The following is a 13,126-nucleotide window of genomic DNA, read 5'->3' on the forward strand; positions in this document are numbered from 1 at the left end:
AAATGAGCAGATGTGAATGACAAAGATGACGTGTATGCACAACGTTGCCCACTTCAGTAATCAATATATATTTTACATGCTTCATCCAAAGCCTCACCTCAGGGATTCAAGGACATGCACTTGTCTGAAGCAGAAGTGTGTTTAGATCTATTGCGATTTTATATCTATATACTACACAAACAATCTGTATGCTGGAATATATGTATGTATGTTGTGTCTCCAGACAGCTGTTCATTAATCATCAGAAACACGATGCTTGTAGACAGGGGAATGTCTTTTGGTACAAACGCTGATCAGATGACAAATTAGCTTCTCACACAGCCATAGGTGTCATTATAGTCCATTTGTGGTGCTCATAAATTTTTGTAAACACAGTTATTGCATCATTAGCGGCTGTGATTAAGAATTTGTTGTTTTTGCTTCCAGGATGGTAAGTAATGAACCGGATCTTAGAGAACAAATAAATAGGCCACAATGCTAATAATATAGTAAGTAATTTGCCATTTGTATTCTTAACAGTAATAAGTGATGACTGCGTCAAAGTACATTGTAAAGGGCACAGGTAAGACTTTAAAAGAGGTCGACCCTTATGTTTGAGTGCTGGCAGAAAACAGCCACACTGCACGACACAAGTTCAGCCAGAGATTAAAAAAAAAAAAAAAAAACAGGTCAGATTGATCTTCTCCTCAGGGCACAAAGACAAAACTACAGGAGAAGAGGAAAAGACTTCAACTTTACGTCAGTAGTATTTGGAACCAACATGAACATGAAATACTGCACACAGTTTATTCTGAAGGCCAACCCTGAAAACCCACCGGGAGCGTTTCAGGAGCATGTCGGGTGCAGAGCGTTTTCAGAATCAGAATCAGAATCAGAATTACTTTAATAATCCCCAGGGGGAAATTGCTTTTTGTTACACACAGCTCCAAAAGAATAAGAATAAACTTCAAAGTTTTGCCTGGTTGTTTGTTGACTTGCTCAGACTTTGTTGACTTGGTCACTTTCCTGTGAATTTTGTGCTTCTAACATGTCCAAACAAACTATGTTTCGTATGTTCTTTGTTTTAAATGTGTTTCTTGTGTGCATTTCCTGCTTTGTTGTGCTGCTAAAGTGAAAGTGAAATAGTTTTTTCCACATCTAAGACTAACCTCTTGTAGAACATGGTGTTAAAAAACCCTGGCCTGGTGCCAATGATTATAAAACAATATTGATATGGTGGTGGAATATACGATTGAAAGACTAATCTCCAAATGTTTTATGTCTGTCTGAACATCTTGGGATAATTTTGGAAAAATTGTTCTGACTTTAACACGTCATTCCTTGGATTGGTGTGTTTTGTTGAACCATAAATAAATGCTGTTATCCACTGAAGAGGAAGACGATCTCTCACCTTTCTCATCATGTGAGCTGCGGCCTGCCATCCCCGTGTGCCAATGTGCTTGTTGAAGGAGATGTTGAGATGTGTGGCTGACTCATAGTACTCGATCATGTCAAACAGAGCTGATGCACCCTGAGACACACAGAGAGAAGCACAAAGAAAAGAATAGGAGGAAGATATTAACCATTATGGCATTTCAGCTTAAAATCCAACATTTTAAAATAAATGACAGAGTTGGTCACAGTGACAAAACCCTGATAGAGATGTCACAAAATAAAGTCTGGGGCGGATATTGGTTGTGGCCACAGTAACAGCGCCTCAGGGGAGGAGAGACCTGCAGAGGTGTTTCCATGAGGGCCGTGGGTGGAGGTCAAAAGACACCTGTCTGGACTAATGTCTCCAATTGCAGATAAACAAACTGTGAACATGTTAAAATGAACAATATAAATGCTCCAACCTTCTCGATATAACACTGAATTAAGTTTATTTCAGAATAGCATTTTAATTAACATGCTGATTCTGTTCTTGATTAACCGATTAAATTGCAACTTTGTCTGTAAGATCTCAGAATATAGTTGAAAACAACCGATGTTTCCTTAAAGTCAAAATTAATGTCTTCAACAGAAAAAAAACCCCAAAGAAATCCAAGTCCAGCTAAATCTTCACATCCTCACATTTGAGAAGCTGGAACCAGCAATTATTTGGCATTTTTGCTTAAAACATGATGATTTCAACATCTAATCATTTGGCAGAATAGCTGTTGATTAATTTTCTGTTAATTCCAGATTAACTGATTAATAGTTTGTTCTACAAAACATAAAAAAATTGCAAAAAATGTCCATCATGATTTCCCAGACCACAACCTGACATCTTAAAATCTATTTTTGTTTTACCAACACAATGAAAACTCAGTTTCTACCCACAACAAGTTCAGTTTACAAAGATATGAAATAGAAATATTAGAGAAGCTGGAACCATCAAAGGTTCGGCACTTGTGTCAAACAAGTTAGCAATTATCTAACTAGTTGTTTCAGCTCTATATTCTACAGATAATGTGAGTGCTGAAAAAATGTGTAAAATCATCAGTGCATTAAAATTGCTGGGCATGAAACTCTGATGAGGACTGGAGTGAAATGTCAGGTGACGCAGGATAAGGCAAAAGTGCCCTCATGTGATCAGGGTGTTTTAATCTCATTTTGGTTTTGGTGGCGCTGTGGGGGTGCGTCTCTCCCATCTTCCATCTGCTGATGACACTAGAGTGGAGGTGGATGGCTGCTTATTTTGCTTTGCTGCATTTGTTCATTCGCTTTCATTACATAACAAATTATTAGCACATTTTAACAGAAGAATTAGCTACTGGGCCATTAGCTCTCATATGTGGATTCTGTGTCCTTCATATCTTTCAAAAACAAACTGAAACAACTCTACAGCCAGTGATTAATTTTCTCCTGTACAGCCAATTGCAGGATGAGATTAAAAGTATGAGCATACAAGTTTGTTCTCCACTGAGGCTGATGAGAAGTAACCAAATCAGACAGGCTGCTGCATAGCATCTCATAACCTTTCCCCCTTTGTGTGAGTGTGTGTATACTGGGAGACATTACTGAATATACACAAGTGTGTTTATGTACAGGGTGGGGGAAGATGAGTCACATTCAGTCCTATAAAAGCCAGCCTGTGCTGGAGCTCCTCGTGCGTGCTCCTCCCCAAAAATATTTTTCTCTTTTCATCTTCCCTTTAATTTCCTACAAGACACCAGTACTGCAGATATGAGGCTCTGCCAAATCAAGCCATCTACTGTACGTCGCTCCCTTCAAAGATGAACCCATCTTCTCACTTTCCCTTTTGATTCCTTTTTCTATCCCACCTTCCTCCATGCACGCCTCCTCCACAGTAGGAACACTTCCTTAATATTTTCTCTTTTCAGCATTTCATGTGAGCCTAAGGCGAGACATTTATCCCAGACTGAGATGCTGCTTGCTGGTGACTCAATCACTGACTCATTCAGCTACTTGACTCATATTTCCGGGGCAGTGTTACATGTTGAGTGAGAAAAGTGCTTGCTTCAGTGTGCATTTGTTTAGATGATGTGAAGCTCTGGTGTATGTGTGTGTGTTTAGGTGAGTGTGTTTGCGTGTATGAGTATGTTTAAACTGTGTGTGTATTTTCTAAAACAAAGATCTGACAAAAACATCATATGTAAAATATTTTAAGTAATGCAACCTCCTGTATTTTGCATCGTATATAAATAAGAAAACCTGCGTGGCCTCTCATTGTGACTATCTGCTCATTTATCTGAACTCTTTATGCTGTTTTTCAGCACTGTGTGATTTTCAGATTTAAAGAAGCCTTTTAATTTCCTTGTTCTTCTCTTGGTGTAGTGTACTATGTCTGATTGCAGATGAAGTAAAATCACACACTAAAATGTTAATGGATGCAACTGGAAAAACAACTGTTCAACTTGAGGCTGAAATTTGTGAGTTCACCTAGACATGCTGTCAGTGCCATCTTATGGAGCTGGACTTCTACCATGTGAGCAGCATGAGGAATCCCCCACACAGAACACTGGTCCATCTCATGTGATCCGTATCTGGATACGTTATTTAGATAATGAGATCTGATCTATGGGTCTTAGCACTTACGACTAGTATCAAAATGTGTTCTTGCTATCCCAACTGTGCCCACACCGTGACTGGATCTCTATGCGTTAGCTAGAATGGGGTGGCAGACTTGTCAATAAAAAAAGTAGCTGCTATTACTACTTGTATTTTTTGTTAGCAGGAAAACTACAACGAAATCCAATCACAATGCAAACCTGACCACCTCCAAATGTTATCTGGCTGATCCAATCACATTCATATCATTTTGCCTTCTACATGTGTTTACACTTGTCATTATCAAGCATTTTTCCATATCTGAATAACAACTTTAGATCCAGATTGTATTTTAATGTCAGGTGAAAATGGGGTAAACTTTGGGTATGTTTAGCTCCTCTCACATGCTTCTATGTTAAAAGGTGCCCTGTTTTTAGGTCACATTAACCTTCGCTGCTTCTCACCAAAGAGAATTTCCCCCTATCTGAGAATTTCCCCCTATGGGGGATCAGATAAAGAAAGAAAAAAAGTCTAAAGTACACTGTATGTAACAAATGTGATGAAAACATTCCTTCTACATAAAACATTTACAGACTGAAGCCTATTTTGGGAACAATTTGAAACCTATATTGCCATTATTCATATCATCCCACCATCTACAAAAGTGCTGAAATTAATTATTTGGTTAAAGGGTGAAAGTACTGACACAGCTTTGCCAGATGGGAATAAAATAATGAGTAGTAATTAAAGTGACCCTTCCTACCCTAAAGCAACGTATCCTGTGTGACTGTGGCTAAAAGCAGAGCGTGTGTCTGCATGTGATACAGTGCTGTACAGTATATTTAGAGCTCTGTGTGACAGGAAGTGGTCAGAGCCTGTGTCCCATCTGCTCCCCACTGCAGCACTACTGTCTCTGAATGTGCGTGTCTACCGCCCAAACGTCTCTAATGGTGTTTACACTAGTGGACATCTGGAGAAAACCCTTGACAAACACTCCACATCCTGCCAGTGCAGTAAGAGTGAAAAGGAGGATCAGAGTGTGACTGAAAGGTGCAAGGCAACAGGGAGAGCAGGCATGAATTGAGGATGAAAGATGGAAGTATGCTAGCTGCACTGAGAGAAAATGAATTGTGGGAAAGAGACAGAGACAGATTTTAAGGGCAGAATCTTCTTACATCTTCATCCAGGTTGGTCTGCTCCAGATCTATCACTTTAAACTGGACCCTCTTCAAAATCTCTTCCAGAGACTCACAGGCTTTGTAGTCCAGCTTCTCACCTAAAGACGTACACACAATTAATTAACCATTCTGCAGCAGTGCATTATATGTTGTTGCATAAAATAAAGTTAATAAAATGAGTAAAGTTATACAAGTTATAGCTGTATGACTGTCATTTGATATTTTTTGTGCTTACCTTTTAGATCTAAGCATTCATTTCGCTGTGTCAGGTCTTTCAGTTCCTACGGAGAAAAAAAGAAGAAGGGACAGTGAGCATGGAAGAAAACGTTGCTTTTCACATGTTTTCACTGGAAGCAATTCAATAAAAAAAGGAGATAGACATATAGAACTTCTTTAAGGTAAAGCTTTGCTGCAAAGAAAAGCATCTGCAGGACATGTTTGCTATGTGTGTGTCAATGTGCCTTTCAGTGTTGGTACCATTGGTAAGTTTTTAGCTAGACATGAGTAACTGTGATCAATCAAGCCTTGCGAACGCAGTGCACATGGTTTTCCACAAGACAGCATGGCAAAGTACAACGACTACGGTCAAAGACCTCATGTCTCCTGCTTTTCCTCAAAACAGCTCACTGTGGCAGTTTCTGCTTGTACTCTTCCTCCCTGCAGTAATACTTTTTTGAGGGAGCGCCTCAGTAGCTGAATGGTCACAGCACATGACCCAAGCCACACACAGCCGCAGTGTCGCAAGCGACATTTGTTGCATGTCATAACCCCCTCTCTCACCCCCATTTCCTGTCTACTCCTCACCGTCACCTGCCCCCCCGCATCCCTCACAAATAATACACTTTTTCGGAGGGGAGACTGTCCCTGTCCCACTTTCCTCTTCTGTATTGATGCAGTAGAAACGACATGTGTTCAGGACTCAGTACAGCTCAGTGCCATTAAAACAGACAAACCTAAGCCCATGGGGATGTGGCTTCAATTGTGCCTTCACTGTTAACTTCTGTGAGTCCACTTTATGTACCACCGGATAGGTAAAACCTGAGAATGAACAGCTGTCTGTCTGTGTGTGTTTAATTAGACCAAGTCACTCATCCTGTGATGTAGTCCGACACCACAGCATCACAGATCAAAAGGTGGAAAGATATTTAACCTGTTGCCCTCATAAAACATCCAACCACCCACACAATCATGAAAACATACAGAGTGCTGCCCTCGAAACTATGTACCAGCAAATCCCTCTCTCTAGTTGACTGCCCAGCCCATTCAGCATGAACTCCATAACCTCTGCCCTCGTGCCACACTGCCATCACTTATCTGTGTGTGTCTGAACATACTGATGATGTTTTAGTTATACTGAGGGTTCACGGCCTCCTGCATGACTCAACAGGTCCCTAAAAACATGATGATGTTATGTGACAACTGCCGCGTCTAAAAAAAACTGCATTGTCATAATACAAACAGCAGGAAACACCATGACACTCAACAACCCACTGCAGTGGTTATAAAGAGAATTCAGCTGTGAAACCAACTGACCCTTTAGTTGCATGAAAATTCAACAGTACGTGAAATATGGTTCAATTCAAAAACCCTAAATGTTCTTCGGCATCCAGATGGTTTGGACTATGTAAACACACATCACTGGGCAAGTTCACAGCTAGACCATCTTCACCTACGATTAACTTGGGCACCTGTCAGTGAGGATGATTTAATCAGTGTAAATACCTCTCTGACAGAGCTGCCAGATCCCAAAATAGCACATGACGCACAGTGAGTCTCTGCATGAGTGATGGTATGGGAGTGTGTTTTGTGGGTGGACTACATCGAGCTTTCTCATCCTGTTCATTAAATTCTGTGGGAACTCCTGCTATACTGTGCCTCTTTTATATATTTCCACTGTTTTCGTGAATATGTTTTACTAGTACAAAGTGTGATTTAGTCAAAGGACCTTACGCAAAACTAGTGTCCTATTAGCCTGATGTTAGAAGAGAAATGTGATATCTGGGTGTCATACAGAAAAAGACAGGTGGAGATGCAGAGAAAAACCTTATAGTGGCCCGCTGTTAATGGATCTCAGACGGTTGTCAAAATTAATCAGCTGAATTTTTCAAAACATAAAAGCATCCCTAAGAGGACCAGACGACCGGGATAAACCTGCATCTTCTCCCAGATGAGACAGTCAGGTGTCACGGGAGCGTGTTCAAATGGGGCATTCAGAAGGTTGTTGTCAACTTTCACTATTCACACTAGTGGAACACTATTCACTTTCCTGCTGAGAGTTAGATGAGAGGACTGATTCCACTTTTTTGTCTGCTATATATGAGGCTACAGCCAGCAGCCAGTTAGCTTAGGTTAGCACAAAGGCTGGAAACAGGAAGGAAGAGCTAGCCTGGGTCTGTCTGAAGGTAAGAAAAAACAAAACAAAAAAAAAGAACAAGCTAAAGAACACAAATTAACATTATATCTAATTTGTTTAAACTATGCAAACACAGAACAGGACTACAGTGCACGGTTTTACACTCATATCTTCTGCCAGTTGTTGTGCTAAGCTTAGCTGATCGTCTGCCGGCTCCAGCTTAATATTTACTGTACAGACACGACCATAGTTTTGATCCTCTCGTCAAAGTCTACGCCAGAAAGAGAATAAGCTTGTTTTCTTGATTGTCAAACCATTTCTTCAACAGCTGAAACTGCTTTAAGTGTAACACACTTGCCACACTGCATCTTTTGATGTCCCTAGCACACATTGCACGCTCTGTACATGCAGAGGTAACAGTGAATTCACCAAAAAAGGGAAAACCAAGACGATGGTGTATCCTGACACACAGATGCTGCTGGTGTGTGGGCTTACATAGAAAGCAATAGGCGCAGGTGTTCTCACTCCCGTATTATGCTGTTGTTGTGAGTTGATGAAATGTCAAATGCCAAGTTAATGTTAAACACATCCATAAAACGTCAATTTTCTGTCATAAACAACATGTTCCTGTTGCTGATGAAAACAAACCCTGGAGGTTTCGCCTGACTTCCACAATTTAAACCTGGCAGTGGCTTTTTCATTAGTTTACATGAAGTGATTGGTAAACATACCACCACTTTTAAAGAAATAGTTATATATGCCAGTCATGTGACACACGCAGACTTTAAAAAGGAAGATGAGGATTGCTTGAACTGAGTGGTGCACAATGGATCATGTGATACTAAGGTTAAAAATGATCCATCAGTTGTGTTTTCCAAACAAAAGGAGATGCCTCTGAAATGCTTTAATGCACGGTTTACATATTTGGTCTAGAAGAACCACTGAAGCGGGCCGCAGCCTGAAGTGAATCCCTAATTAGAGTTATAGTATGTCTCTGCGTCAGCGGCATAACAGAGGAAGCTGTCTGTGCAGCATGTGGAAGTTGGTTAAACTTAAAGTGTGGCTGTACATGCGATGTGTGCAGCAAAACAATTATTTTCATTTTACATAAATGATATACTACATAATTTCAGATATACCAAACCAGTCTAAAGAGGGGATGTTTCTGCATATTTTGAGTGTGCACCCTGGCTGCGTGCGAGACATTGCATAATACGGAAACCACTTGTCCCTGAGGGAATTGCAGCAGCAGAAATGTGACACAAGGCTACCAAGTGTCCAGGTCCCTGGACTCTGGTGGGAGTTACTGCAGAGCAGGCATTCAACATGCAGCTGCTAAATAGTGACCCTTATGAACACACAGACACAAGCAACCGACCAGAAATGTACATAACCTGTAGGGGCCCTGGCAAGCCGCCACGTGTACAGTGCAGTTGGACTTAATAAAGAAAGCATTTAGAGTGAGTGAGGAAAAAACAGTAAAAGACAGAGCTCCTCTTGCAAACGCCCCTCTCACCGGTCAGCCATTTGGTCTGACTGGCTTGTTTATGTGGCTGGTTACTGCAAGGATGACTAAGCAGAAATGAGAGGGGGTGGTTGTGGACCAAAAGACTACAGAGGTAGGGAGGGATGGACAGAGGCCAGACTTTGCCAACATGAGCAATCACAAAAAAACAGAATATGAGCGAGGGGGGTGGGGGGGTGGGGACACCTCTGTGATGACCAGAAACCCCAGATCAGTCCCCTCCCAGTGGAAATGTACCCAGACTGTAGGACTAAATGAAGCAGCAGCTTAGCACGGTGATGTGCATTTCCGCAAGTAGCTGAGATGTTAACCCAACTTCTTTCCCTCAGCTGACAAGGCGTGTGGGGATTTCTTTGCAGAGTCTCTCGAATCACAAATGTGTTTCCATGTGGGGCTCGCTTTACTTCAACTTCATCCCTCACACATGGGCACACACCTGCAGGTACAACTGTGCAAAGCTCCAGTGGAGAGGCCCAGTTGAGGGTTTATGAGTGTGTGCTGCAGCGACTGTGCAACAGAACGAACAGGAGAAAGTGCTAATGTGCCTCTGCTGCAAAAGCTAAAACTGCCAACTCGTCTGTCCCAGTCTCAGTGGAGGGGAATCGGTACGGTGACGGGATGCTGCCACACAAATACAAGCAGAGAGGCAAGATCAACATAACATGTCCAGTAAGTAAATTTGCACCCCCCCCCAAAGGCAGGGGGACAATAAAAAAGACAGTTTTTAGCACAGAAGCAGGACAAACACCACTCATCTCCCTCAGGCCACAAAGACACTGGAAAACTGCTCCTATTCATTTAAGAGAATTTTGCATAAGAGCCTTTTTACTCATGTACCATCCTCTAGTATCAGGTTTCCAGCATCTTTAAGACTTGCTGACTAGTGGGCTGCTTGAGAAATAGGTTAAAAAGTCTTTGTTTTCTGTGCCCATTAATTAACATTTCCTCTCCTCTTTCTGTCCTCTGACACAATACGTCTCACATACAGCAGAAACATTTGAACATGTTAACAATCGCAATACAGATTAAGCATGTGCACCAATTCACGTACAGCGGCACAAGGTCGACAGAAATATAAAAACAGCCTTGAGGCTTCCCCCACTGGATTTGAAGAACTGCTTATGCAGAGGGATTATGGGACTCATGACTGTGCTGGCTAACCCACAAGAGAGGGCAGGAAAAAAAAAAAAGACACAAAACAGTCGTCTGCCTGTTGGGAGAAACAACCATCCTTGTTGAAAAAGGTCCACCTCTACTGGATCATAGCACTTGTCCAGAGTCATGTCATGGTGAATCATGCTGTGGCCTCAAACCACATTAACAGGCATTTGAAGTGTTTTCATCACCAGAAGGAAATACATTTTGTTCAACCTCATGAACAGGAACCTTCACAATTACAAAGAAGTTTTAGGTGGAGCTACCAGGACTTCCTAACTGTTCCCAGCCAGCTTGTCCAGCACTGCTGCTAAAACTGGACTACTTTCTACTACTGTATATATATTGTATGGCTGTGTGATACATACAGTAATTTGTAATGTAGCAGTTCTGAACTTACACACAGCATACACACTACCACACTTTTGTTAAGGCCTTGGTCTGTGCCTGTCCCCTGTGACCAACCCTATTCAGTGTTTAGAATGAGAAGTAGAAGTAGAATGTGTGGTCCTGTGTTGATCTCGACGTCCCCCCATCAAACTTCCTGGTGGCTCAGTCCAGCTCTCCAACCAGGAGGCAGTAATTCTGTCACAGCAAACTACACATACTCAGACAACTTACTTCTCAATGTGACCAACACATCACTGTGTTTCTAGTTCTGTCCATACAAGGTACCGATTGTCAATATTCAGAGATGAAAACAGGTAAGGGTACAAAAAAAAGAGGTGAGAACATTGCGCGGATAGAGAAAACAGGGGATAACTAGGTGGGTCTGGGGGTAAAAAAAATGTAAATTTTCGTGATTAAATACATCAATTTGGCCTGCTCTGAGGAGAGAGGAAAGATTTGCTTAACTTAGAATTCATTTATCCAGCCATTGTACAAGCATGTTCAATAGAACTGGCATGGAGAAACTGCACAAAAGACCATGTCATCCATGAAGCCTGTGCAAGATAAAACAAGATAAGAAACAGTATGTTGGAAAATCACTCAATAGTATTTTATTTATTACCTATTATTATCCTACAGTCTACCACTGCATTTGGGAGATAGTAATAGATAGTAATAGTAAAGAGTGTTCAGGCACAGCAAACAGGAAAAAAAGCAGCACATCACTTTCCCCTCATTCTTTCTTTCAATCTAAAAATAACACAAGAAGCAACACAAAACATTACATTGTAATATCTAGTATATAATTTTCTATTGTAGCGTTTCCACTTGGTCTACACTGAGACAAAGTTTAGTCTTTCAAATCAAAGATTTATTAAAAATAGAAGACTCAGACTACTGTGGTTCGCACCGAACACCAAACACATGGTCAGAAAGGGAAAGTGACAGAGTAGTGCCGTTATGGGTAGTTTGATGTTAAATGATGCTGGGGATGTAAACTATAATGAACTCAGAATATAAACAACTTACAATCACTGTGTGCTCTGACAGCTCCAGTGTTGTTGTTGTCATCTTCACCTTCACTACCGTGTCATCTTTGAAAATCACAGTGCTCACTAGGTAGCAATAAAAAGCTATATCATTGACCAACACAAAGTAGACACCGTCATCACATCACAAACATTATTAATCATAACAGACTGCTTACAATTCCTACATACTACAGTGCTGGATTGACTGAACATGACCTTGACCTGACCAGACGGCTATGATACCAAGATGGGGGTTCCCCTACAATTATATACGGCCCGCGAGATAATTTCATGTGACTATTAAGAATGGCCCGTTGGTAAACAGCACTCCCACCTCTAATACTACAAATCCCACAATGCACTGAACAGCTGCCGCGCTAATCAGGACCCGTGCAGCAGCCCCTCCTCCCGCAGGTATAATGACACACCGATCAGCGGATCAATGCATCGATCAGCGCTGTTATAGCGACACTTATGGCGCGTTTCCACTAGTACCTACTCCATACCTACGCCGAGTAGAGCTGAGTAGGTACTAGTGGAAACGCGCCATTAAGCTAGCCCCCCCAAAATAAATGGCTAAACGAAAAGTGGACTTTGAAAACAGAGACTTTCAAAGCAGGTGGGGGGCAGAGTTTTACCTGTTTGTCTGTCGGAGGTGAACCTGTGTGTCTTGTTTGTGGAGCTGATGTGGCCATAATTAAAGAATATAAATATAAGATGATACTATGAGACAAAACATCAGGATAGAACAAAAAATAAAAAAAATATTTAAAATTCTATTTATTTTATTGAGGAAAAGTTGTTTGTAGTTTGGCTGTTTACATTCATATTTCTATTATATTATATTATATACTATAATAAAAGAGTCACTATTAGTCTTCACTAAATGTTGAGCCCGTTTGGCTCGCGACTTAGACCATAAATTTTGGCCCTTTCTTTGATTGAGTTTGACACCCCTGCCCTAAAGCAAAACCCGAAGTCCACAAACCAATAGGTGACGTAACAGTGGCTACATCAACTTCTTATATACAGTCTATGAAATCTTGCCAAAAGTGAGGAGTTTGCATCAAAACTTTTGAATTGCAAAGACAGAGGCACTTGCTTAACTACCTGGCAAGTGGACCAGTCCAAAACCCACAGAACGTGATATCAGACTAGGAAAATCACCTAATATTATAATTTCAGGAGTTAAATGTTGTGATTTTTTTTTTGGCAAACCTAAAATGACTTACAATAGGTATGTTGTATAGGGACAATATTGTTAACGGATTAATTGTTGTGACTGAAGGATTATCAGAGGAGTTCATTCATAATGTACTTTTTTTTTTTTACAGGAGATTGCCCTTCATTATAAAAACCCTGGTTTAACCTACAGTTTTATTGTATATTCCAAAAAGCACAGGGATCTGCACTTGCGGTGTGCTGGGTTATCTGCAGGGAGACCTGCGGGTTTTTTTTTTCATGCACTTTTGAGCACATTTTTGTCTTCTGATGAAGCTTTTACCATCAAAAAGCAGCCGCT

The 13,126-nt window shown here is 41.0% G+C and overlaps 1 protein-coding gene across 1 annotated transcript in view; it reads right to left on the reverse strand.

The window, feature by feature from the left end:
* ppp1r37 (protein phosphatase 1, regulatory subunit 37) overlaps positions 1 to 13,126 on the reverse strand; it is a 40,596-nt gene that overhangs the window by 9,868 nt on the left and 17,602 nt on the right. The window contains exons 3-5 of the mRNA XM_070829932.1: positions 5,386 to 5,431; positions 5,148 to 5,248; positions 1,391 to 1,510 (exon numbers count right to left, since the gene is read on the reverse strand). Coding sequence (XP_070686033.1) covers positions 1,391 to 1,510; positions 5,148 to 5,248; positions 5,386 to 5,431 — 267 coding nt within the window. The remainder of the gene's footprint in view (positions 1 to 1,390; positions 1,511 to 5,147; positions 5,249 to 5,385; positions 5,432 to 13,126) is intronic.

Source organism: Pempheris klunzingeri, chromosome 4 (assembly GCF_042242105.1).
Source record: "Pempheris klunzingeri isolate RE-2024b chromosome 4, fPemKlu1.hap1, whole genome shotgun sequence".
In the NCBI taxonomy this organism is placed as follows: domain Eukaryota; kingdom Metazoa; phylum Chordata; class Actinopteri; order Acropomatiformes; family Pempheridae; genus Pempheris; species Pempheris klunzingeri.